This window comes from Microcebus murinus, chromosome 26 (assembly GCF_040939455.1).
Source record: "Microcebus murinus isolate Inina chromosome 26, M.murinus_Inina_mat1.0, whole genome shotgun sequence".
Lineage (NCBI taxonomy): Eukaryota > Metazoa > Chordata > Mammalia > Primates > Cheirogaleidae > Microcebus > Microcebus murinus.
This window is the reverse complement of record NC_134129.1, coordinates 756,636-780,896: the sequence shown is the minus strand read 5'-3', so window position 1 is coordinate 780,896 and position 24,261 is coordinate 756,636. Positions and strand designations below refer to the sequence as shown.

General features: G+C 37.5%; 1 protein-coding gene across 1 annotated transcript in view; it reads right to left on the bottom strand.

The window, feature by feature from the left end:
* CCNI (cyclin I) overlaps window positions 1-24,261 on the bottom strand; it is a 26,607-nt gene extending 2,346 nt beyond the window's left edge. Inside the window, exons 1-5 of the mRNA XM_075997903.1 lie at window positions 24,109-24,261; window positions 11,676-11,804; window positions 7,442-7,516; window positions 7,150-7,290; window positions 6,641-6,871 (exon numbers count right to left, since the gene is read on the bottom strand). Of these exons, the coding sequence (XP_075854018.1) occupies window positions 6,641-6,871; window positions 7,150-7,290; window positions 7,442-7,516; window positions 11,676-11,804; window positions 24,109-24,222 (690 nt within the window). The 5' untranslated portion in view covers window positions 24,223-24,261. The remainder of the gene's footprint in view (window positions 1-6,640; window positions 6,872-7,149; window positions 7,291-7,441; window positions 7,517-11,675; window positions 11,805-24,108) is intronic.

Here is a 24,261-nt window from a genome sequence, read left to right as displayed (position 1 = left end):
GATTTCCCTAACCCCCTACACACCTCAAAGGCTATGGTCATCTGTTTCTATATCAACCTGCTGTCATATTTACATTTTATTAAAATTTTTATTTAGTTACTTAGCCTTTCCATTATAGGTTACAAGATCCAAGGTGTAGGCAGTGTATTGTATTCATCTTTTTATCCCTACGTTTCTAGCACAATGACTGCATATGGAAGGCCTTCAAAATCTTACCTGTAGTGAAGTAGCTCTCTGCCTTACTTTCCCTATAATTACAGCACTGTCAAAATAATCTTCCTATAGCAGCATATATTTCTCCCCTACAATCTTCACCAGCACCCCAATGCCTAGCCCCTAGCAGAAATAAGCTAAACTCCTTAGCTTAGTATTAATAAGGCTCTCCTGACCCCAACTTTCTTTTCCAGTCTTATTTCCTAGCATACCCCCAAATTTGTGTCCTACATTCCTGCCAAACAGACCCACTATCTATTATGTACAATTCTTCTCTTGACTTACTTTACCCTCACTCGTCCTATTTTACACCTATTGAAATTGTATTACTCATTCCTTCCAGGCCTGGCTAAATGCCATCACCTTCAGGAAGCCTATCTTGACTGACCATTTAATTATCAGGGATCACTTTTTTACAGTTTTGGGTATTTTATAGGTATTTTGAACATTTCTAGAACAAGTGTTTTTCGTTCCTATATAACCACACAGAATGACTATTTGCAATACCACAGACAAAATAAAGGTAACACATTCTAAAAGAATACATTTGGTCATAAAATTATTACCTCTAAATATATTATTTGTTATTGAGAAAAATATCAACGGATAGAAGGATGAAATACTATTAGTCCTCATGTAATACAAATGTAAAGATAACTAATACTGTCAGAAATAGAAATGAAAATGGCAGATTTTAACATCTACAATTTGTTTACTAGTTTTCGCTTAGTTTGAAAGGCACTAGATAAGACACTATAGGTAAGACACTATTAACTAGTATTAGAGGGTTCCCTCCCCCTCTTTTTTTGAGACAGAGTCTCATTTTGTTGCCCAGGCTAGAGTGAGTGCCGTGGCGCCAGCAACTTCACAGCAACCTGCCTAGCTCACAGCAACCTCAAACTCCTGGGCTCAAGCAATCCTGCTGCCTCAGCCTCCCGAGTAGCTGGGACTACAGGCATGCGCCACCATGCCCAGCTAATTTTTTCTATATATATATATTAGTTGGCCAATTAATTTCTATTTATAGTAGAGACAGGGTCTCGCTCTTGCTCACGCTGGCCTCGAACTCCTGACCTCGAGCAATCTGCCCGCCTCAGCCTCCCAGAGAGCTAGGATTACAGGCTTAAGCCACCGCGCCCGGCCTTTTCCTCCCTTGAAAGAAAAAAATTAAGATAGTTCCTCAACTATCAAGTTTACTACTTTAGGCTAGGTCTTAACATATGCCCTAGGGATGTAGAACCACCTGAATCATGCTAAGAAACAGTGGCACAAAGAAGGGATGGGGCTTCTGCCAATACTTTAAGAAGCCTACAAAAGGGAAGTAATAGGTAATAGAAAAGAAAGATAAATTGGGAAGTGAAAAAAAAGGCTATACCATAGAAATTACTTCTAAAAAGTAAGTACAGTCGTCCCTTGGTATCCATCCATCGGGAACTAGTTCCAGGACCTCACCCTCACCCCACCCCATGGATACCAAAATCTGACGATGCTCAGTCCCTTATATAAAATGGCATAGTTTTGTATATAACCTATGCAATCTTCCCCTATATGTTAAATCATTTCTAGGTTACTTGTAATACCTAATACAATGCCTACACATCACTTCATTTGCATAGATACAATGTAGTATTGGTGAGTGACAAATTCAAGTTTTGCTTTTTAGAACTTTGTGGAATTTTTTCTATTTTCAATCTATAGTTGGTTGAATCCACAGATGGGGGACCCACGGACATGGAGGGCTGGCTGTACCTAGTTTAATGAATTGTTCTTCAGCAACTGAATGATACCTGGTGGCCTAGAAAGTAGAAGTACCACAAATATTCTAATGCCTTGATCACTGAGCATAATAAATACCATGGCAAATCAGTATCAAGGCAGAATCCTAAAAAAAAAAATCTATTTAAGTAAGACTATTTATGTCACCATAATCTTCCTGTGTGAAAAAAGTAAGTAAATACAGAGTTATGTTTTAGAGGTGAAGACTGGTAAAAAATGATAGGGCTAGTAAAGACACTGGAAATTATTCAAACCAAAATCATCTATATGAATTGCACTCTACCCAAGTACCAAGTAAGTCCTCTGTCCAAAATAATATATCAAAATAAATTCCTTCTAATCTAGTACAATCTGAATTTCTTCTAAAAAAAATGTGATCCTTGCTGAGATCTAGGAGGAAACAAAACAAGCACATATACTGGAATTACAACTCTAGACACCCACAAATCCTCCAGTAGAGCTTTGTTAAAAGAATTTAAAATGAACTTTTTTTTTTTTTTTTGAGACAGAGTCTCGCTTTGTTGCCCAGGCTAGAGTGAGTGCCGTGGCGTCAGCCTAGCTCACAGCAACCTCAATCTCCTGGGCTCCAGCGATCCTTCTGCCTCAGCCTCCCGAGTAGCTGGGACTACAGGCATGCGCCATCATGCCCAGCTAATTTTTTACATATATATATCAGTTGGCCAATTAATTTCTTTCTATTTATAGTAGAGACGGGGTCTCGCTCTTGCTCAGGCTGGTTTTGAACTCCTGACCTTGAGCAATCCGCCCGCCTCGGCCTCCCAAGAGCTAGGATTACAGGCGTGAGCCACCGCGCCCAGCCTAAAATGAACTTTCTAATTACAATTTCTAATAATAGGGTGTCAAGAAAATCTTTATTGTTATTTTCATAACAATAAATGACATAAGTTATAGGTCCAGATGGATCCAGGTTTGGTGGGCAGAAAGAAGCACTACAAATACCTGCTGGAGTAGCCTAACCTTAGCCACCTTCAAGAAGAACCAAGAGACTGTGGTAAGAAGGGTGTACTTCTTTAACTCCCTACTCTAGTGTTAAACTAGACATCTACTCCCACGAATCCTCTACTATTCCTGGTAGAGTTAACACCCTAAAATTACCAGGGTGGGCCACATCAGTCAGAAAGAGGAGGAGGTGGGAACATAGCCACACAAGTAGAGCAAGGATAGAAAGGGTAACAGAAAAGTTTAGCAATCCCAGAATGGTGACCAACAGGTGGCAGGAGAGCTCAATGGGGGGAAGGGGGGAGGCTAGGAAGGAAAAGAGGAAGCTTCAAAGTTTGAAAGGCTTCAAACCTGGGTACACTCACCAGTCTTTGTCTCAAGTCTAGAGGACAGATCGGCAGAGCTAGTAATAGTGGGCTCCACACAGCAAGAAATGTCTGTGATGGACCCTTCTCAAACCAAGACACTGGGAATCATGTCAGAAGTAATTCTGCCATGATCTCACCAATCTGATCTGCAAGAATTTCCCTATATTAGAATCAGAAATCCAGGAGGAATATATGATACTACTATGGCCTTGTCACAGGTCGAATCACAAAGATATCAGACCTGGTGTTCCTACCTGAATACAGGTAAACTTAGCAAAGACATAACTGAGTCCTGAAGAACCAGGAGCCATTCCTGTTTGGGCCACGTGGGTTGGTTATTAGTCCAAGTTGGTTTTAGAGTAGAACTGCTAGAACAAGTCTGAAAGTCTCTACCAAGTTTTGCAACCTTACTTGTTTTTGTTCACTATCTTTCCCATTGCAACCTGAACACTATATGGGACAGAGACTTAAAAAAAAAAAAAAAAAGAACTCACTATATCCTCAGTGTGCAGATCACAGACTTATCAATAAATGTTTGTGGAATATAAGTATTAAATATGTATGTAAGAGAATGCAAAAGTGGTTTTCAAGCTATGTCCAAATAGCTATGGAAGGGAAAAGGTCATGTTGAGTAGGCTCTGCACCCTGTCATGTCTCTGCTCTAAACACATATTACAAGTACAATTCCACTCTTCTACTCTATATATTGGGATTGTTTGCACGCAGAATTTGTTGGGGGTTGGGGGACAGAGAAAGGGTTCTACTTCCAAAGGAAATTTCTATGAAAACCAATGAACTAGAATTTTTAAAGTTTGTATGGTATGGAAAAAGTACTGATTCTTTTTAGTTTTCTTTACTACCAAGTAGTTCAACATGGCTGTAAGAAAGTCTCAAGTTCCCTGAACTGGGACTATAAAACAATTGGACTGAATTGATTTCCACAAAGGTTCTGTCAAATGCCATGTTTATAATACTCCTTCAGCTAAGGAGAAAAGATTTAGTGATGACTTTCTTCTAGCATCAGAAATCTTACAAAAAAGAGAATAAGCACATTCTCCAGTAAAAGAATAGGTTCTCAAAGAATACACATGCCAGTACAATACACAGAATACACATGCCATATACTACATTCTTATTATTTATGTTTTCTTTTGACACTAACACTTTATATAGGAAATCTTTTCTGTACTAACTTGAGAAAAGGCAGAGAACAAATCAGGAGGCATTTAGAGAGATGTAATTTGTTACAACAATAATAAAAAATAATGTAACGTAGGTTTTCTAGTAAGCTTGTTCCCCCACTTCAGACTGATGGGAATGATTAATATTCAATCGTACTTTCCAACACTCTAGGTAGGCAAAATGAATTATCTGTGCTACACCATTAAATGATGGTTTATGACAGTTTTTCAAAATTCTCACTAAATAGCAACTACTTCCTAGGATTTTCATTACAGCATTTATTTCAAAGGAACGAAACACTTCTCTAAGTTTTTTCAAACTAAGATACACGATTATAAGAACATATATTCCTTGAAAAGGAGAAATAGCCTGTGTTACACTGTATAGGTAAAATTCATCATCCCTTTTATGAAAAGACTCTCAGCCCTTCTCTGATTACAAACTAGACCTTAAAATTCTCAGAAGCTGAGAGGGTAGCACTGAGATACTTAAATGTCTGCTATAAGATCAATTATAACTATCTTACAAAAACCCAAATTCAAGCATTATTGTTTTTCTTTTATAGTATTCTTTTATAAGTTTTATTAGGTGAATAAATGCACTTCTTTATTATAGTTTTTTTATTGCATAATGTTTTTAAGCTCAGAATTTAATAGTCCTCTAAATAAAATCCAATAAAACAAATCAGAATAACTTGATAAATGAGAATAAATAGAGCCACATAAAAGAAAAGAAGATTCCCTAAGTCTTTTATGGACTCAGTTGACAAGAGTATGGTTTGCAGCAGAGCTAAACTTGGTAAGTTTAATTTGTGACATGAATAAAATCAGTAAGGCTTCTCTCAAAGTAGTTGCTAACATACAGCTATTACCAACTTTCCACTTGAATGAGAATTTTCTGCACTAAACTTTTATGTTTTATGTAGGTAGTTGATAATTTATCAACCTATATATCAATCTGTAGATACAAGTGCCAAACTAATCTTAGGCAATAAGGACAAAAAGCTTTCAGAAAGATAGCTTCCAACTGCCAAATATTTGGCAACTGGTACAAATATTTCCCCTACTAGCCAACAAAAAATTATTTGCTTGTCGAAAAAGCAACTTCTTACAATTTATGTATCTGACATCTTTTATAAAAAGAGAAGTACTACATGAAACCTACAGATGTAGCTAGGAAGTTTCTTTATACAAAACTAAAGGAGAATGTATTACTGAGAATCTTAATAATTTTTCAAAATTCTTACTTTAGGAGAAAGGCTGAAAATAATTTAAAAACTATCTACATTTTACAAGGAAAAAAGGAACACCTAGCCCACCAGTTCATAAATTTAAAGTGTATACTTTACTCTGGTTTATTCTTTGTCTACTTTTTTTTTAACAGATGGGGTCTTGCCCAGGCTGAGGTGCAGTGGTACGATCATAGCTCACTACAGCCTAGAACTCCTGGGCTCAAGCAATCCTCCTGCCTCAGCCTTCCAAGCAGTCGGGACTATAGGCACACACCAGCAGCCCAGCTAACCTTTTCATTTTTTGTAGAGACAGGGTCTATGTTGCCCAGGCTGGTCTCAAACTCCTGGCCTCAAGCCTCAGCCTCCCAAAGTGCTGGGATTACAGGCATGAGCCACCACACCTGGCCCTTGTCTACACTTAAGAATGATTTGTGATTACAAGATTAAAAATGTTTCTTAGTCTGGCCAGGCGCAGTGGCTCACACCTATAATCCTAGCACTCTGGGAGGCCGAGGGGGGAAGGATTGCTAAAGGTCAGGCGTTCGAGACCAGCCTGAGCAAGAGTGAGACTCCGTCTCTACTAAAAGTAGAAAGAAATTAATCGGTCAACTAAAAATATATAGAAAAAATTAGCCAGGCCTGGTGGCGCATGCCTGTAGTCCCAGCTACTTGGGAGGCTGAGGCAGGAGGATCGCTTGAGCCCAGGAGTTTGAAGTTGTTATGAGCTAGGCTGATGCTAAGACACTCTAGCCCGGGCAACAGAGTGAGACGCTGTCTCAAAAAAAAAAAAAAAAAAAAAAAAAAAAAAAAAAAAAAAAGGTTGCTTAGTTCTATAACCATCTGGGATAACCCTATGTATTCCAACAGAAAAACTTAAAATGAACACTATATAAATTAGACTGACACCTACCTGTGCTTTCTGAAGCAATTCAATTGTAAGAGGAAGCCAATCAGGAATAAGTTTCTCCATTTCCAAACTAACCATGGCTAAAGCAAGCATGGATCCTTTGAATTGTAGAAGCTGGTTGCAGGCCATACAGTGAAGTAGTTGCTTGGTGAGGACCGCCAAATGTTGAGACGGGCTCAATTTGGGCAAATTGAAAAGTAACTGAGGCCTAGTTGACACTGCAATGGCATGGAACTGAAAACAAAACAAAAAAACCCCCATCATTTTAATTTTATTTGTCTAGGAAATTATGTATAGAAACTGATATAACTTACTCAATTTCTAACTTTGTAATTATAGCTTCAGTGACTTGACATATATACTAATTTCTAACTTTTCCTTGGCTAATTTCAGTACTTTTTCTTTTCCTAAAAATCAGTACAAAATAAATGAGTAGGCAACCTATTTTTCAAGTTTCAAGAAACAAGACTACATATTTAAATAAGAAACTAAGAAACTTCAGTTATATTTACAATGTGAAGAAAATCCAATGGTGTGGCTGTGTGAAGATCCCAATTCAACTTATCCAGAATAATTCTCTCCATTCTCAGAATTTCAGATGAGGAACATCCACAGAAACTGTCTCTTGCCAATACTTTCAGTACTGGAATTCTCTACCCAAAACAAAGGAAAACAGACACACAGGGAAGAGGACAAAGAAATAAACTCATTTTCAATTTTTGTTTTCGCAAACCAAAAGCACATTAATCAATGGGGAGAAATTTTCACAAAAGAAACATAACCAATCTTGAAAGGATTTATTACCTCATCTTCCTCAACAGTCTTGGCAGCTAGGAAAAAACAGCTGATTGCAATACAACTCAAGTATTTTGGATGGGCCTAAAATTTTGAAGAGGGGGAAAAAAACTTTAGAGATTTTTCAAAAACGATTAAATTTTTATAACTGTTTTTAAAGATGAGATATGCAGATGAGATGTATACACAATTCCACAGAATTCAACTGATTCCCACCACTGCTTTCTAGATCAGAGCTAATTTTTAACATTACAATCCTAGCCATGTGATAGTCTACGAAAATATTTCATTGCTCAAAGTTCAATTAAAGCCAGTTAGCCAAATTTCTATCCAGAAGAGCTTTTTAGAAGTTTTTAATAATATTCCCAATTTTTAAAAATATATACTTTTGTGTGTTAAAAATTTTTTTTTAGGCCGGGCGCTGTGGCTCACGCCTGTAATCCTAGCTCTTGGGAGGCCGAGGCGGGCGGATTGCTCAAGGTCAGGAGTTCAAAACCAGCCTGAGCAAGAGCGAGACCCCGTCTCTACTATAAATAGAAAGAAATTAATTGGCCAACTGATATATATATATAAAAAAAAAAAATTAGCCGGGCATGGTGGCACATGCCTGTAGTCCCAGCTACTTGGGAGGCTGAGGCAGGAGGATCGCTTGAGCCCAGGAGTTTGAGGTTGCTGTGAGCTAGGCTGACGCCACGGCACTCACTCTAGCCTGGACAACAAAGCGAGACTCTGTCTCAAAAAAAAAAAAAAAAAAAAAAAAAAGAAAAAAAATTTAAAGAAAGAAAATAAAAAAAAAAAAAAAAAAATTTTTTTTTAATTCTAATTTTATTTTCTTTACGTAACAAAATAATAAGTAAAATAATATACAAGGTGTTAGGAGGATCAAAGAGAAAAAAAGAGACTATAAAAATAAAGCTATTAGTATGCTTCAAATACTCTAAAAAATTATAGGATGCTAGCAGATGAATAAAAATTTTTTAATTAAGTGTCCACACAAACCTATATTCAAGTTCCATAACAATGAAAAGATCCTAAATCCATACAAGATCAGTTAGTGGAAAAAAATTATCTCTTTGGAGTTTGACATACATAAGAGGGCTCGAATCTGCCCTACCTATAAGACAGGCTCATTTTCAGTGTGTTTGCTAACACAGCACCAGAATCCAGTTTTCTACAATTAGGACAATGTAGTCCAAGTTATACTGAATGACACAAAGGCAAATTAAATTAATACACAAAAAGAACACCAGCGAAAACCTGTTTCAATATTATGTTATACTTAAATATTACATTCCCTTAGCATTGTGGAATTCTGATGACCAGAGTATGGTCTTGATTATCATTTAACAAACATAGCTTATCATTTAATAAACATGCCAATAACAACTATAAGTGACATACACTATAGGAATCTTCCAATCCTCTGTCCACATGACATAAAAGTTCAATACTATCAATATTTTAAAAAATTTTTAAGTATTAATCAGAGCATTATGATTTAGAAGGCACTTCCATAAATAGCATCACATCTGTTATGCCTTTATTTCACAGGTGAGAAAACAGTCTCAGAGGTTAAGAGACACACACAGGTGATCTAGGAAATGAAATTAGATCTGGCTGCCAGTACAGTTTTCCAGGCTCCCTATTTTCCCATGCATGCAATATAGAAAAGCCACATCCCTCAGGTAATCTGAGTTCATTACAAAAAAAAGAGCCTAACAGTTAACAACTTTGGGTAAGCAATACAACGCCTAATTAAGAATAAATTTAGTCTGGGAGGCCAAGACAGGAGGATGGCTTGAGGTCAGGAGTTCGAGACCAACCTGAGCAAGAGTGAGACCCTGTTTCTACTAAAACTACAAAAATTAGCCAGACATTGTGTGTGGCTCAGGAGCTGAGGCAGGAGGACCGATTGAGCCCAGGAGTTTGCGGTTGCAGTGAGCTATGATGATGCCACTGCACTCTACCTGGGGTGAATGATACTCTTTCTCAAAGAAAAAAAAAAAAAAAAAAAAAAAAGGAATAAATTTAGTAATTAAAAAAAAAGCCAATGTGTGCTTTGTTTTTTTTTTTTTTTTTAAACAAACAGTAGTTCTCATTTCTGGCTATTAGAATCATTTGTGTAATTTGGTTTTGCTTCTTTAAGCACAACAGCTCTCACCCACCACAGGTTCAGATTCAGGAGGTCTGAGACAGGGCTCAGATTCCATACATTTAAAGAGCTTCATAGTGATTTCTTCTGCACAGCGAGGATTCAGGCTCCATTCATTGTTATAGCCCTTTTATAGTCTGCTTTAAATGCCTTTATTAAAGCCATAAATACATTTTAGATTATTTAATATAGATTAACCATCTGTAAGTAAGAGTTTCTAATGTTACGAAAACATGACCTAATAAATAAGACATGAAAAAAATGAAATTTCCCCAAATTTGTTTAAAATGTTTAATAAACATGTTAAGAATCTCTTCTGGCTGGGCATAGTGGCTCACACTTGTAATTTCAGCACTCTGGGAGGCCGAGGAAAGAGGATCACTTAAGGCCAAGGAGTTCAAGACCAGCCTGAGCAAGAGGGAGACACCTGGTCTCTACAAAAAATGGAAAAATTAGATAGGTGTGGTGGTACATGGTTGTAGTTCCAGCTACTTGGGCAACTGAGGCAGGAGGACTGCTTCAGCTCAGGAGTTTGATGATACCACTGCACTCTAGCCCAGGCAACAGAGCAAGACCCTGTATAAAAAAAAAAAAAAAAAACAAACCTCTTTCATCATAGAAGCTATAACAATAAGCTCATTAATAATTCTTGAAGAATATATAACCCAGGAAAGGACACTAACTGTAAGCTCATCTTTCTGTGGAACTATCTGTGGAAGGGTGAGTTAGCTGTGGCAAATAAAGAGGGAGGAGGGATATGGACGAGTTGCTGAGATGAAAGTAGGCATTCCCAGAAAACCCAGATTTCAGGCAATTAGCATCATAATTAAGGATTCTTTTAAGTCTCTTAAGAGGGAAAAAGTTTGGAACATAACTAAGTGGCTATCCAAACTTACACTCCTACACTCCTTAAATTCTTTGGCTTCTACTTTTTATACCTAATAACCAAGCATTTAATTCAGTTCCCCTAGTTTACATATTCCTAAGCAAACAAATGCCTAGGCTGTATTCTTAGGCATACAGCCGAATCACTTTTCTACTTTTTTCATGACTTGCCATAAAATAAATGCTGCTTTAAAAATGCTGAGAGCCAACTAATTTTTTTTGAGACAGAGTCTGTCTCACTTTGTTGCTCAGGCTAGAGTGAGTGCTGTGGCGTCAGCCTAGCTCACAGCAACCTCCAACTCCTGGGCTCAAGCGATCCTCCTGCCTCAGCCTCCCAAGTAGCTGGGACTACAGGCATGCGCCACCATGCCTGGCTAATTTTTGCATATATATTTTTAGTTGGTTAATTAATTTCTATTTTTAGTAGAGGTGGGGTCTCGCACAGACTGGTTTCGAACTCTTGACCTTGAGCCATCCTCCCGCCTCAGCCTCCCAGAGTGCTAGCATTATAGGCATGAGCCACCGTGCCCAGCTGAGAGGCAACTATTAACGACTTAACATAGCTAGTCACAGAGCAATAGGAACAATATAAAACTTATTAATGTTTATATGTTGCCATTGAACAAAAATATACCAAAGTTGTTTTATGACATCTTGGTATAGCCCAAAGTATGCCCCCAGACAGTATTTATATATTGTTCAGAAAAACACACAATATGAATATTCAATAAATTAGTGACAAAGAAAAATGTATAGAAGCCAGGAAACAACCCTTCTCTGGATAAAAAAAAAAAAAAGAAAACAATATTATAAATTTTAAATTTAAAAAAAATGAAAAATGTATAATAGGCTTAGTCTTTCCTAGTCTGAATTCACTGTACACCTTTAGCACACCAGTATGTTAGATGATTAAACATTCTGCCAATGCTATACAGTTTATATATACTAAAATTAAGAGATCAAAAATTTCAGTCTAAGTTATGAATACTTATAGCAAAGAGATAATTATAGAATACAATCAGAAACAGTTCCAAAAATTTAAAACAATAGCAGAAGATACCATGTTTTCCTATGGGTACATACACCATTCTCCAGGAAAGTTCTCCACTTCTTTCCACTTTATAGAATGCTTACTAATAGCCTCCAGTTTAGCATGTAAACACTAAAACAAGAGGTTATGTGTAAATTGTATCTTAAAATATTTACCTTTACAGTAGCTAAAAACCTGTCCAAAAGACTGCTAGCCAGAGCAAATGTTTCCGGGTAAAGGTTGAATTGGTACTTGAGTTTGGCCAACCACTGAATTACTTCATCTCTCTGGGATGGAGAAACATTCTATAAGGGAACAATTTAAAAATAAAAAGTTTCAAGTTATTATCAAGAGTATGTTTAGAATTTTCTCTCATAAAAGGTTAGCAAATATTACAGAAAATGTGTTTATATGTTAGTTTATTCAGAATCATCAAATTTAAGACAGGTGATAAAACTTCATGTATTGGTTATTGCATTTAATATCAAAATCCAATATCTTTACTCTTTATTAAAATCTTCACTATGTCATCTCACCAAATATCTATAGCTTAATTAAACAGATATGAGAGACTACAGCATTTCAAATTTAAGTAACACTATTATCAACTGATAGTAATTTTGAAATTAAGTTGTCCCAATTCTTGAGAATAAGAAAATATAATGAATTTCTTTTTAAGGCAGCAAATAGCCTTTAACTTATCTTAGGATATATAAATGGACTATGATAACAGAATGTTAGCACATTTAAAAAAATTAAAATCAATAGTAATAAATGAAAGACACCAAGAACAATAGATGAATTACACATTTAAAGATTATGAAAAAATATCAAAGAGGAAATTAACTTACACTAAATTACTATGTGGAAAGAGTTCCACAAACACAAAACATTGTTGTTTTCATCTTCCTACACAATATTTTGTGGGTTTTTTTTGAGACAGAGTCTCACTCTGTTGCCTGGACTAGAGTGCTGTGGCGTCAGCCTAGCTCACAGCAACCTCAAACTCCTGGGCTCAGGCGATCCTCCTGCCTCAGCCTTCCGGGTAGCTAGGACTACAGGCATGCACCACTATGCCTGGCTAAGTTTTTCTACATATGTTTTTAGTTGGCCAATTAATTTCTTTCTATTTTTAGTAGAGAAAGGGTCTTACTCTTGCTCAGGGTGGTTTCGAACACCTGACCTTGAGTGATCCTCCTCTGATCACTCCCAGAGTGCTAGGATTACAGGCATGAGCCACCGCGCCCAGCCCCTACACACTATTTTTAACTGCTGAGTACAGGCTTAATTTTTAGAAGGTACATACTTTAAAACAATAATGATTAGATACCTTTACTCTTTTGTTAAAAAAAATTTAATTACAGTATGTAATAGTTGTATATTTTTATGTAGTACATGTGATGTTTTGATACAAGCATACAATGTGTATTAATCACATCAGGGTAACTAGGGTATCCATCACCTCAAGCATTTATAATTTCTTTGTGTTAGAACATTCTAAGTCCACTCTTTTAGTTATTTAAAGCAAGAGTCCTTAAACTACGGCTCGCGTGCCACATGCAGCCTGCCCGTTGGGTGTTTTTGCTGCCGCTGCCTGTCCTGCTTAGCAGCTGACTCGTCCCGGGCCCACAGTGTGCATGTGTGGAATGTGCGCTCTCCAACGGCCCTCCAACGGTCTGAGGGACAGTAAACTGGACCCCTGTTTAAAAAGTCTGAGGACCCCTGTAAAGTATACCTCATTGTTCATTACAGTCACTTTACTGTACTATCAAATATTGTTCATTCTATCTATTAATAACTATATTTTTGAACCCATTCACCATCCCCACTTTATCTCCTCCCCCATTACTCTTCCTAGCCTCTGGTAACCATCATTCTACTCTCTGTCTCCATGAGATCAACTGTTTTAATAGTTAGCTCCCACAAATGAGTGAGAACATATGAGATTTATCTTTCTGTGCTTGGCTTATTTCACTTAACATAACGTTTTCCAGTTCCATCCATATTGTTGCAAATGGCAGGACTGCATTCTTTTTGTGGCTATGTAACATTCCACCTTGTATATGTACCAAAATTTCTTTATCCATTCATCTGCTGGTGGACACTTAGGTCAATTCCAAATCTTGGCTATTGTGAATCATGCTGCAATAAACACAGGAGTGCAGTTATCTTTTTGATATACTGATTTCCCTTTTTTGGATATATATCTAGAAGTGGGAATGCTGGGTCATATGGTAGTTCTATTTTTAGGTTTTTCAGGAACTTCCATACTGTTCTCCATAGTGGTTATACTAATTTACATTTCTACCAACAGTGTAAGAGGGTTCCCCTTTCTCCACATCCTTGCCAGCACTAGTTATTGAGATACCTCTACTCCTGAGTTTCACAGTCATTAAACAAAGCTAGTAATCTACTAAAGCCAAATTAAACAGATCCTTATGAGTACTATCCAACAGGTAAACACAACAAAGTACATAAATAACTCTATGATTAGTAAAAAGTAGTATTTTCAGTAAGTGAGGCTTTCAATACAAGTGAATTTAAGCGCTGTAGTCTTTATCATCATAATCATTTTTGATGAAACTTTCTTCAAAAATAGACTACAGTCCCTTGATGACAAGGATACATTCCAAGAAATGTGTTGTGTGTTAGGCGATTTCATCATTGTGTGAACATCAGAGTGCACTTAATAAAACCTATAGCATAGCCAACTACACACCTAGGCTATATGGTATAGCCCGTTGCTCCTAAGCTATAAATTTGTACAGCATGTTACTGTTGGCAACTGTAACACAATGTTTAAGTATTTGTATATCTAAACACAAAAAAGGTACAGTAAAAGTACAGTATAAAAAGAGAAAAATGGTACACTTGTATGACACTTTCCATGAATGGAGCTTGCAGGACTGAAGTTGCTCGGGGTGAGTGAGTGAGTGGTGAGTGAATGTGAAAGCCTAGGACTTTACTGCACACTACTGTAAACTTTATAAAAACTGTACATTTAGGCCACACTAAATTTATTTTTAAATTTTTTCTTTCTTCAATAATACATTAACCATAGCTCATTATAACTTTTTTACTCTATAAACTTTGATTTTTTAAAACTTTTTGACTCTGTTGTAATAACACTTAGTTTAAAACATAAATACATTGTACAGCTGTACAAAAATATTTTCTTTATATCCTGATTCTGTAAGCTTTTTCTATTTTTAATTTTTTAACCTCTAAAACTTTTTTGTTTAAAACTAACACAAAAACATACACATTAGCCGAGGCCCACACAGGGTCAGGATCACCAATATCACTGTCTTCCACCTTCATATCCTGTCCTACTAGAAGGGCTTTAGGGGCAACAACATGCAAGGAGCTGTCATCTCCTATAACAATGACTTCTGAGATACCTCTGAAGGACCTGTCTAATATTCTTTTACAGTTAACTTTTTTTTGTTTTTAATTTTATTTAAGAGACAAAGTCCCGCTATGTTGCCTGGACTGGAGTGCAGTGGCTATTCACAGGCACATTTATAGTGTTCTGCAAACTCAAACTCCTGGCTTCAAGCAATCCTCCTGCCTCAGTCTCCCTAGTCACTGGCACTACAGGTGTGTGCTACCATGTCGGGCTTGTTTTTTTTTTTTTTTTCCTGATTGTTACATCATAATTGTACATTATTTATGAGGTACATGGATGTTTCAGCACATATAATTATAATGATCAGATCAGGGTAATTAGCATGTCCATTGTCACCAATATTTATCATTTCTTTGTGTCAGGAACACTTAACATCTTCCTTCTAGCTATTTCAAACTATGTATTATATATAATTAACATAGTCATCCTACAAGTGGTATTGAACACTACAACACCAGCATTACCAAGAACAGAAGTAATGCATTGTGACATCACAACGATTATGATGTCACCAGATGACGGAAATTTTTCAGCTCCGTTATAGTCTCACAGGTCTCACTTGTGGTCCACTGTGGACCAAAGTGCAATTATGCAGGGTAAGACTGTACTTATTCCTTAGAAAGTACAGAGCTCATAAATCTTTTTCCTGCTCACTAAGGTTAACTTCATGAAATTAATTCATCATACAAAGAAGCATTAAGAGCTTTTAAAGTATAAAGGGCTGTATATGACAACGTATCTCCTCAAACAGGTATTTTAGTTGGAATTCTTTCTTCCTTTGACTTTCCCTCCAGTGTTGTTGACAATGCATGACTTGTTGCTCATTGTAACCTCTGCTATTGCACCTGCTAATCTCTCTTCTCATCTTACTCTAATTCCTCTTTCTTTACCTCCTATCATTTTACTTTGTAGCTTTGGCAAGACAAAGCCTTCTTTTGTGTTTGCCAAACCAATTAATCACACATGTAATTTTTACATATAGCTCTAAACTCACTTATAACTGATATTTTTAAAGGTTAACTGTGAGACAAGCAACTTCTAGTCAATTCCCTTTGGCAAATAAAGAATGACACTAGAATAATGCATAAAAAACACTAACAAGAAAATAAGATAAAGACATTTTACAGTCTCTTATACTAATATCTCACTATTAAGCTGGTGAATGAAAGGGGAAAAAATTCGCTGTTTAAACTCCAAAACTTTAAAAGTCTTACAGTGAAGCAGACACTCAGAAAATGTCAATAAAATATGGTAAGCATCAAAACAGAGGAATGCACAGGGTTCTGGGGAGCACACTGGAAGGGCCCCTGGCCCCGTGTAGAAGTAAATTGAAAGCTTTTTAAAAAAGATAACAAACTTGTACCTTAAAAGCTACAAAAGTGAGGAGAGGGAGTGATTATTTGCACTGCAAGGAAAAGAGCCCCATTTTTAAGCCTGTGAACTTTACTCTAAAAGAGTATGCCTGTAATAACTTCCAGTTAAGCTCCTCAGACTTGCAAATAAAATCATGGTGGGGAGAAGAGACTGCCTGAAACTGATACTCTGAGAATCAGTCATACAATTCTATGAGTCAAAAAGGGAACAAGAACTTAAGACAGCTCATGGGACTAAAGATGTGAGCTTGATGGGTTCCAGGTGCACAGAGTAGCAAGGGAATTTATATCCTGCAGACTACTGTCCAATATGACAGAGGAAACTGGAGTCAGGCTATTAAAGCCAGGAGTTGGATTCTCCCTCTCACTGTAAGAGTCTGAAAAAGGGAGCAAAACACCACTATTTGGAGCTATCATTTCTTTAGGAGATGAGAAAGCAGGCACAGCCTTATAGCTAGGACAGGGATCAAGCAACTGTTACTACAGTCATATATCCCATATTTCCATAGAGCCCTGAGGTGCTATTTTAAGATCCACTTCTGGACTTAAGGGGCACATAAAGGTCTCTGGGAATCAAGATGAAGGCAGTCACAACTTCTAGATGAGAAAGTTAAGCATTCAAGAGAAATTAAATTCCTACCAAGATGAACTTTTATCTAAAATGCCAAGCAAATAAGGGAAAGTAATATTAAGTAAGCCCGCCAAACAAATCAGTGACAAGAAAATAAATTCACACAAAGCGAGGTGGTGATACAATCTGATGAAACTGGGCAGGCTTTTAGGGAGACGATAGGAACAATGATCTACAGTAACCATGAGGAACGAGAATACCAGTAATTCCACCTTCAGGTGAGAGAGACAATGGGGGGTTATGGAAGAAAAAATATTTCTGAATGATAGACTACATTAAATAATGTCATTATTTGGTGTTTGGCATGAAAGAAGTAACAGACATATAAAAGTAGTAAGAATCACAAAAGATAGCATATAACAGAAGGGAACACAGTTACATGGAGATTACCATTATTATAGTTATAATTAAACGATACATATATAGAATGCACACATATAGAATGCAAAAGGCACTCAAATATTAGTATTCTCCTTTCCCACCTCTAAATTGATTGTCTAGACCGGGCGTGGTGGCTCATGCCTGTAATCCTAGCACTCTGGGAGGCTGAGGTGGTCGGACTGCTCAGGTCAGGAGTTCGAAACCAGCCTGAGCAAGACTGAGATCCTGTCTCTACTAAAAAATAGAAAGAAATTAATTGGCCAACTAAAATATATAGAAAAAATTAGCTGGGCGTGGTGGCGCATGCCTGTAGTCTCAGCTACTTGGGAGGCTGAGGCAGGAGGATCGCTTGAGCCCAGGAGTTTGAGGTTGCTGTGAGCTAGGCTGATACCACGGCACTGTAGCCCAGGCAACAACATGAAACTCTGTCTCAAAAATAAATAAATAAATAAACTGATTGTCTAATGATGTCGGACAATACAAATTATGTATGAATAATTCCTTTAAGCATTATACAATTAGTCATGAAAGCGAGATCATGACAATATCTTTTAACTTTAATATACCTTATATTAAAATTTAAGGATAGGGCCAAGAAAGCAATCCTCGATAGCCAGGGTTATCATCACTAACCAAAACAAGCAATACAAAAAAAAAAACCCCCTAAAAGATAATAGTCTGAAAACCTTCTCTAACTGAACTAATACTTAGGCTAACATCACTTTTTCAAATTAATTCATGTACTAAACAGTATCAGGATAATGTTACAGAAAGTTAGTTCCAGGATGTGAGGGCCATCTGGTTGCGACATCGGTCACCCCACTGATTGCCAGGGTTGATTCAGCTGGCTGATCTGGCTGGCTAGATAGGTGTCCTCTTCCTCCTCACCGCTCCATGGGCTTCCCTCCTAAAGCTGTGAGCTTGGTGGAAGAGGACGATGACCTTCCCTGATAAGAGGAGGACCATTCCTCGGTCAAGGGTAGCTGCGCTTCCCTGTAGAACCTCCAAACAAGCTCTCAAAAACTTAGTTCTGTGCCTAGGCAATTCTATTCATTTAAAATGAATTTAGATGAATTCCATTCATCTAAAAATAAAAAAACGAAAGGAGAGAGCGAGAGATAGAGAGTGTGCCCCTCCAAATAGTATTTTCTGATTTCATCAAAGAAATTATTTTTTTCCCAAATGGATTACTCAAATAGGGTTAAAAGGATTCAGAAATTTAGTCGAACAAATAATCCCAAAGAGAATTTATAATAGACTGATTAACACAGACTACGATATTGTATTATATTTCACATACTACTAGCCTCTTTATTAAAACACAGCTTTAAACTCTAAAAGGTTTACCATCACCTAAAAGATTAAATACAACCCCCCAGGCATGGTATACAAATCCCTCTACGACCTATCTCCAGCCTCACACGTCTTCTACCACTTTCTGTCTTAGAACTTCATACTATAAGAGCAGAGCTTGTATTTATGATTCTTCCTTTTCCCGTGTTATTTTACACCACGGCTCCTTTGTTTATATTGTTCCTTCTGGTTGGAACACACTTCCTTCTCTATTTCACCTGCTTTTATATCCTTCAAGAGCTATTTCAGGCCGGGTAGTGGCTCACACCTGTAATCCTAGCACTCTGGGAGGCTGAGGCATGTGGATTGCTCAAGGTCAGGAGTTCGAAACCAACCTGGGCAAGAGCAAGACCCTGTCTCTACTGAAAATAGAAAGAATTTAATTGGCCAACTAATATATATAGAAAAAATTAGCTGGGCTTGGTGGCGCATGCCTGTAGTCCCAGGTACTCGGGAGGCTGAGGCAGGAGGACTGCTTGGGCTCAGGAGTTTGAGGTTGCTGTGAGCTAGGCCAAAGCCACAGCACTCTAGCCAGGGGAATAGAAGAGACTCTGTCTCAAAAAAAAATAAATAAATAAAAAATAATAACCAAGGGGAAACTCTCAATCTGAAAAATATAATAACTGAAATTAACCCTCTAAGTGCGGCAGGCCAATAAATCAGCTCTGTAGGATATACTGGCCTGCCGTACTTTTTGCCCTAGACACGCTGATATTTCAGCCTGCCACGATAAGGGTTAAGAACCCCATATGTAGGCCAGGCAAGGTAGCTCACGCCTGTAATCCTAGCAATCTGGGAAGTCGAGGAAGGAGGACTGCTACAGCTTAGGAGTTGAGACCAGCCTGAGCAAGAGCAAGACCCCATCTCTGCTAAAAATAGAAAAAAATCAGCCAGGCATGGTGGCATACGCCTGTAGTCCCAGCTACTCGGGAAGCTGAGACAGGAGGACTGCTCAAGCCCAGGAGTTTGAGGTTGCTGTGAGCTACAATGACACACCACTGTACTCTAGCCCAGGTGACAGAGCACGAATCTATAGCCAAAAAATAATGATAATTTATTATACATTTATTTTTTAAAAAATTGTATTTCTATATACTAGCACTATAGAAACAAGTATATAAAAAATAATTTTTAGGCCGGGTGCTGTGGCTCACGCCTGTAATCCTAGCTCTTGGGAGGCCGAGGCGGGCGGATTGCTCAAGGTCAGGAGTTCAAAACCAGCCTGAGCAAGAGCGAGACCCCGTCTCTACTATAAATAGAAATAAATTGGCCAACTGATATATATATAAAAAATTAGCCGGGCATGGTGGCGCATGCCTGTAGTCCCAGCTACCCGGGAGGCTGAGGCAGAAGGATCACTCGAGCCCAGGAGTTTGAGGTTGCTGTGAGCTAGGCTGACGCCACGGCACTCACTCTAGCCTGGGCAACAAAGCGAGACTCTGTCTCAAAAAAAAATAAATAAATAAAAATAATTTTTAAATTACACCATTTGTAAAATAGCATCAATAATCAAATACCCAGAAATAAGCCTAAACTACCAAACATTAAAAGAAACTGGAGACCACCTTTTAAAAAAATAGAGGAATATACTATGTTCATGGATCGGAATAGTCAAACTGTAAAAATGTCGATTCTCCCCAAACTAACCTGTAGAGTCAATAAAACTAAAACCTCCACAATTTCTTTTCTTAAAATTGACAAGTATATTTTAAAAGATATACATAGGGGTAAGGGCTAAGAATAGCCAAGACAATCTCAAGCAAAGTTTATACCACACGACAAAGTCTTATTATATTACTATAATTAAGGCAGTGTGGCATTCACTCAGAGAAAGGCAAAGAGACCAATGATGAGAGAGAAGAAACAGACCCATGTATATGAATCCACACATACACAGTGGTCACTTGATTTATGACAAAAGTACATTGCAGGCCGGGCGCAGTGGCTCATGCCTGTAATCCTAGCTCTCTGGGAGGCCAAGGCGGGCGGATCGCTCAAGGTCAGAGTTCAAAACCAGCCTGGGCAAGAGCGAGACCTGGTCGCTACTAAAAAAAAATAGAAAGAAATTAATTGGCCAACTAAAAATATATAGAAAAAATTAGCCGGGCATGGTGGTGCATGCCTGTTGTCCCAGCTACTCGGGAGGCTGAGGCAGGAGGATTGCTTGAGCCCAGGAGTTTGAGGTTGCTGTGAGCTAGGCTGATGCCACGGCACTCTAGCCCAGGCAACAGAGTGAGACTGTCTAAAAAAAAAAAAAAAAGTACATTACAGTGGAGAAATATGCCTTTTAAATAAATGATGCTAGTTATCTATATATCAGGGGAATGGTCTGAAAAAAAAAACAGCAAAAATATTCTCTCTTTAAAACTTACCCCACTCTTTGAGAACTGAAACCTGCATCCCTGCCTCCCAGCAGTGGTTGGGAGGAGCAAGGAGAAGACCTTAGTTCTTGTATCCCAGGCTGGTACCAGCCTGAGCCCCCTCACCATAGGCCTTTGTCTTTGGCAGAAATGGGACAATTAGAATAGTTAACCACAATAGCCTAGAACTGAGGGGCCCTCCCTTTAAAAGCTCTGTATTTCTGCTTATGCTCAGGAAATCTGGATTTTGAGATGAAAAGGTCTATCACTTTTCCTTGAACAAGTCAAACCACTTGTTCTCTTGTTCTTCTAATGAGGGCTCAAAAACAAGTGTCGAGCTTTTGGTAACATCTATATGGAGAAAAATGATTGACTCCTACTTCACATCATACCAAAAGAAAAAAAAATCAATTCCAACTGGAATATAGATCTAGATGTGAAAGATACATTTCCAGAAGAAAGCACAAACAATAGCTTTATTACCTTAAATTAGGCAAACATTTCTTTAAAAGGACTAAGCAAAAAGGAAGAAAAAACCCGATAATTTGGTCATTAAAATTAAGAACTTTTATTACTCAAAGACCAACACAAATGGAGTGAAAATGCAAGTCACAGACCAGGAGAAGATATCTGCAATATATACAGTCAACAAAAAAATGCTTAAAAATAAAGATAAAAACAAGATTTTAAAGAAAAAGTGCAATATAAACCAACATAACATTGCTGCTGAAACAAAAATAGTTTACGACTACATTAGTGAAATTACCAAGCCATGATAAAGTGAAGTAATAGCCTCACTTTATTGCTCAATAATGATGACATCTGAAATGTCATCATTTTGGAAAAACGAGTATATTTAGAGAAAGGAAAACCACTAACCAGAGATGTCATGGGAAAACTTCTATTTTACTGTGTAGAGAGATTAATTCTGTCATTCCCAAACTGAACACATATCCATAACAGTATGAAATTTTTTAAAAATACAAATATCCACAGCTACCATCATAAGCTCAATAGGTCTGGGAGTGAGGCCTGGAATCTATTTTTAATAACCACTTTGGTACGGTGCTCACAGGCCTCGAAACCTTGCCCACAACCGGCACTCATAGTCTGCATGATAGTTTGTGCTGTGCACTGACGATGAATCCGTTTTGCCTCTTGTGTGATGAGGAAAGCTTTAAAGCACTGAAAGCTTGTTTTACTTTACAGCTTTACATGTAATGTAAATCAGAATAGGTAACATATACATATATGTTTTTATTACATTATTGTTAAATGTTCACAATTTTATTTTGATAAATGAAAAATTAGAAAAGTTTTGTTATTAACGCTAACGTCAATGCTCGGCTGTGAGCCTTCATATCACGGATGTCAGCTGAAGTCGCTGTGTGCGTTCATCTGTGGCTATCGACTATAGGCGACGCTTGTACCAAAGTGGTTAAGGAAGCATGCTGGGTGATTTTGATACACCTATTAGTCTAAGGGTCAAGATCCTGTATTTGGAAACTATATAATTATATGGCTTTAAGATTGCTTATAGTTCCAAAATTCTAATGAAAATCATTTTTATATAAACAGTTTGTAGCAGAGATTTATCTTTGTAAATCAAAAGTACTTTAGCAAAATAAATTGAGAATATCCGAAATGTTTATCACTTTGACTAGTTTTCAATTTTTTCCCCAAATTCATATAACAAAATTATCACGAACTTGCAAATGCTATTTATATAAAAGAACTTCTCTACAAGTGCCAAGAACACAGTAAGGTACATGAATGAACCATAAAAAAGATAATCACCACTCATTTAACAAATTTTAACTGTGAGCCTATTATAAGCCAGTAAACAAAAATGACATAACCCTACCCTCTCAAAGAAACTCTGAAATCACCAGCAAATTATAATACCACATGTTATCATAACCTAAAACAACACAGGAGGAACTTAGGTATTTGTCATTCATACACTCATGCATATAAAAAATTTCTTGGCCACTATTTTATATCCCAATCACTACATTAAGTACGAGGGATAAAAAGATGTGTAAGGCATCTTATATAGTAAACTTCTGGAGTGGATACGCTTCATGATGATTTGTAAAAACAAAATAACTATATGATAGAAGTGTAAAAATTTCTAAAAGAAAAGGCATACAGCCAATAGTAATTGAGAGATTAGCTGGCTACCTCCCAAAAAAGCTCCAACACTGGTAATACGTGAACAGGTCACTTGAACTCCTTATACATACTGATGAAAGCAAGAGCAATTTTTTGTTCACCAAAGACAGATGTTCAGACTCTGTGGCTAACTAAATATCTAGAAATAAAGAAGGTTTATGTGCTCACTTTGGCATATACTAGTGCATATACTAAAATTGGAATGATACGGCAAAGAAAATTAGCAAAAATTAAAAAAGGCTTACTACTGTATTAGACTATAAGGAAAGAGAACAAACCTAATTTATCTTCCTAAAGCTGTAACTCAAGATAACAACAAAATGTATTTTTGTTTTGTTTTGTTTTTTTTATGGACGAGGTTCTGGGGCCCAAGAGAGGGGGAACCCAGAAGTCGCCCAACAAAATGTAACATGTAAACAAAAACAGTAAACTCTTTTTTCAAAAAGAAACAAGATGTTCCCCAAAGAATAGAGCACATTCTTTATTTTTTATTTATTAATTTATTTTTTGAGACAGAGTCTCACTCTGTTGCCCAGGCTAGAGTGCCATGGCGTCAGCCTAGCTCACAGCAACCTCAAACTCCTGGGCTCAAGCGATCCTCCTGCCTCAGCCTCCCAAGTAGCTGGGACTACAGGCATGCGCCACCATGCCCGGCTAAGTTTTTCTATATATTTTTAGTTGGCCAATTAATTTCTTTCTATTTTCAGTAGAGATGGGGGTCTCGGTCTTGCTCAGGCTGGTTTTGAACTCCTGACCTTGAGTGATCTGCCCGCCTCTGTCTCCCAGAGTGCTAGGCACAGGCATGAGCCACCACGCCCGGCCAAGCATATTCTTTAATGGTACATATTCCTCCAATACAGTACCCAAGATACTATATGTCAGTAGTACACTAATTCCTAATACTTATCTAAAGAGAGAAATCATTACCTGATTTGTAGGCATTTTCGGCACATTGACCTTCCACATCTGGGCTTCCCTAGAGATTGCCTTTTCCAATAGGAAAGACAATCTCTGGTTTTCCAAAGGTCCTGGAAACTTCATGATATCCTCTGGATCTGCCTGCCACCCAGCTTGATGTAG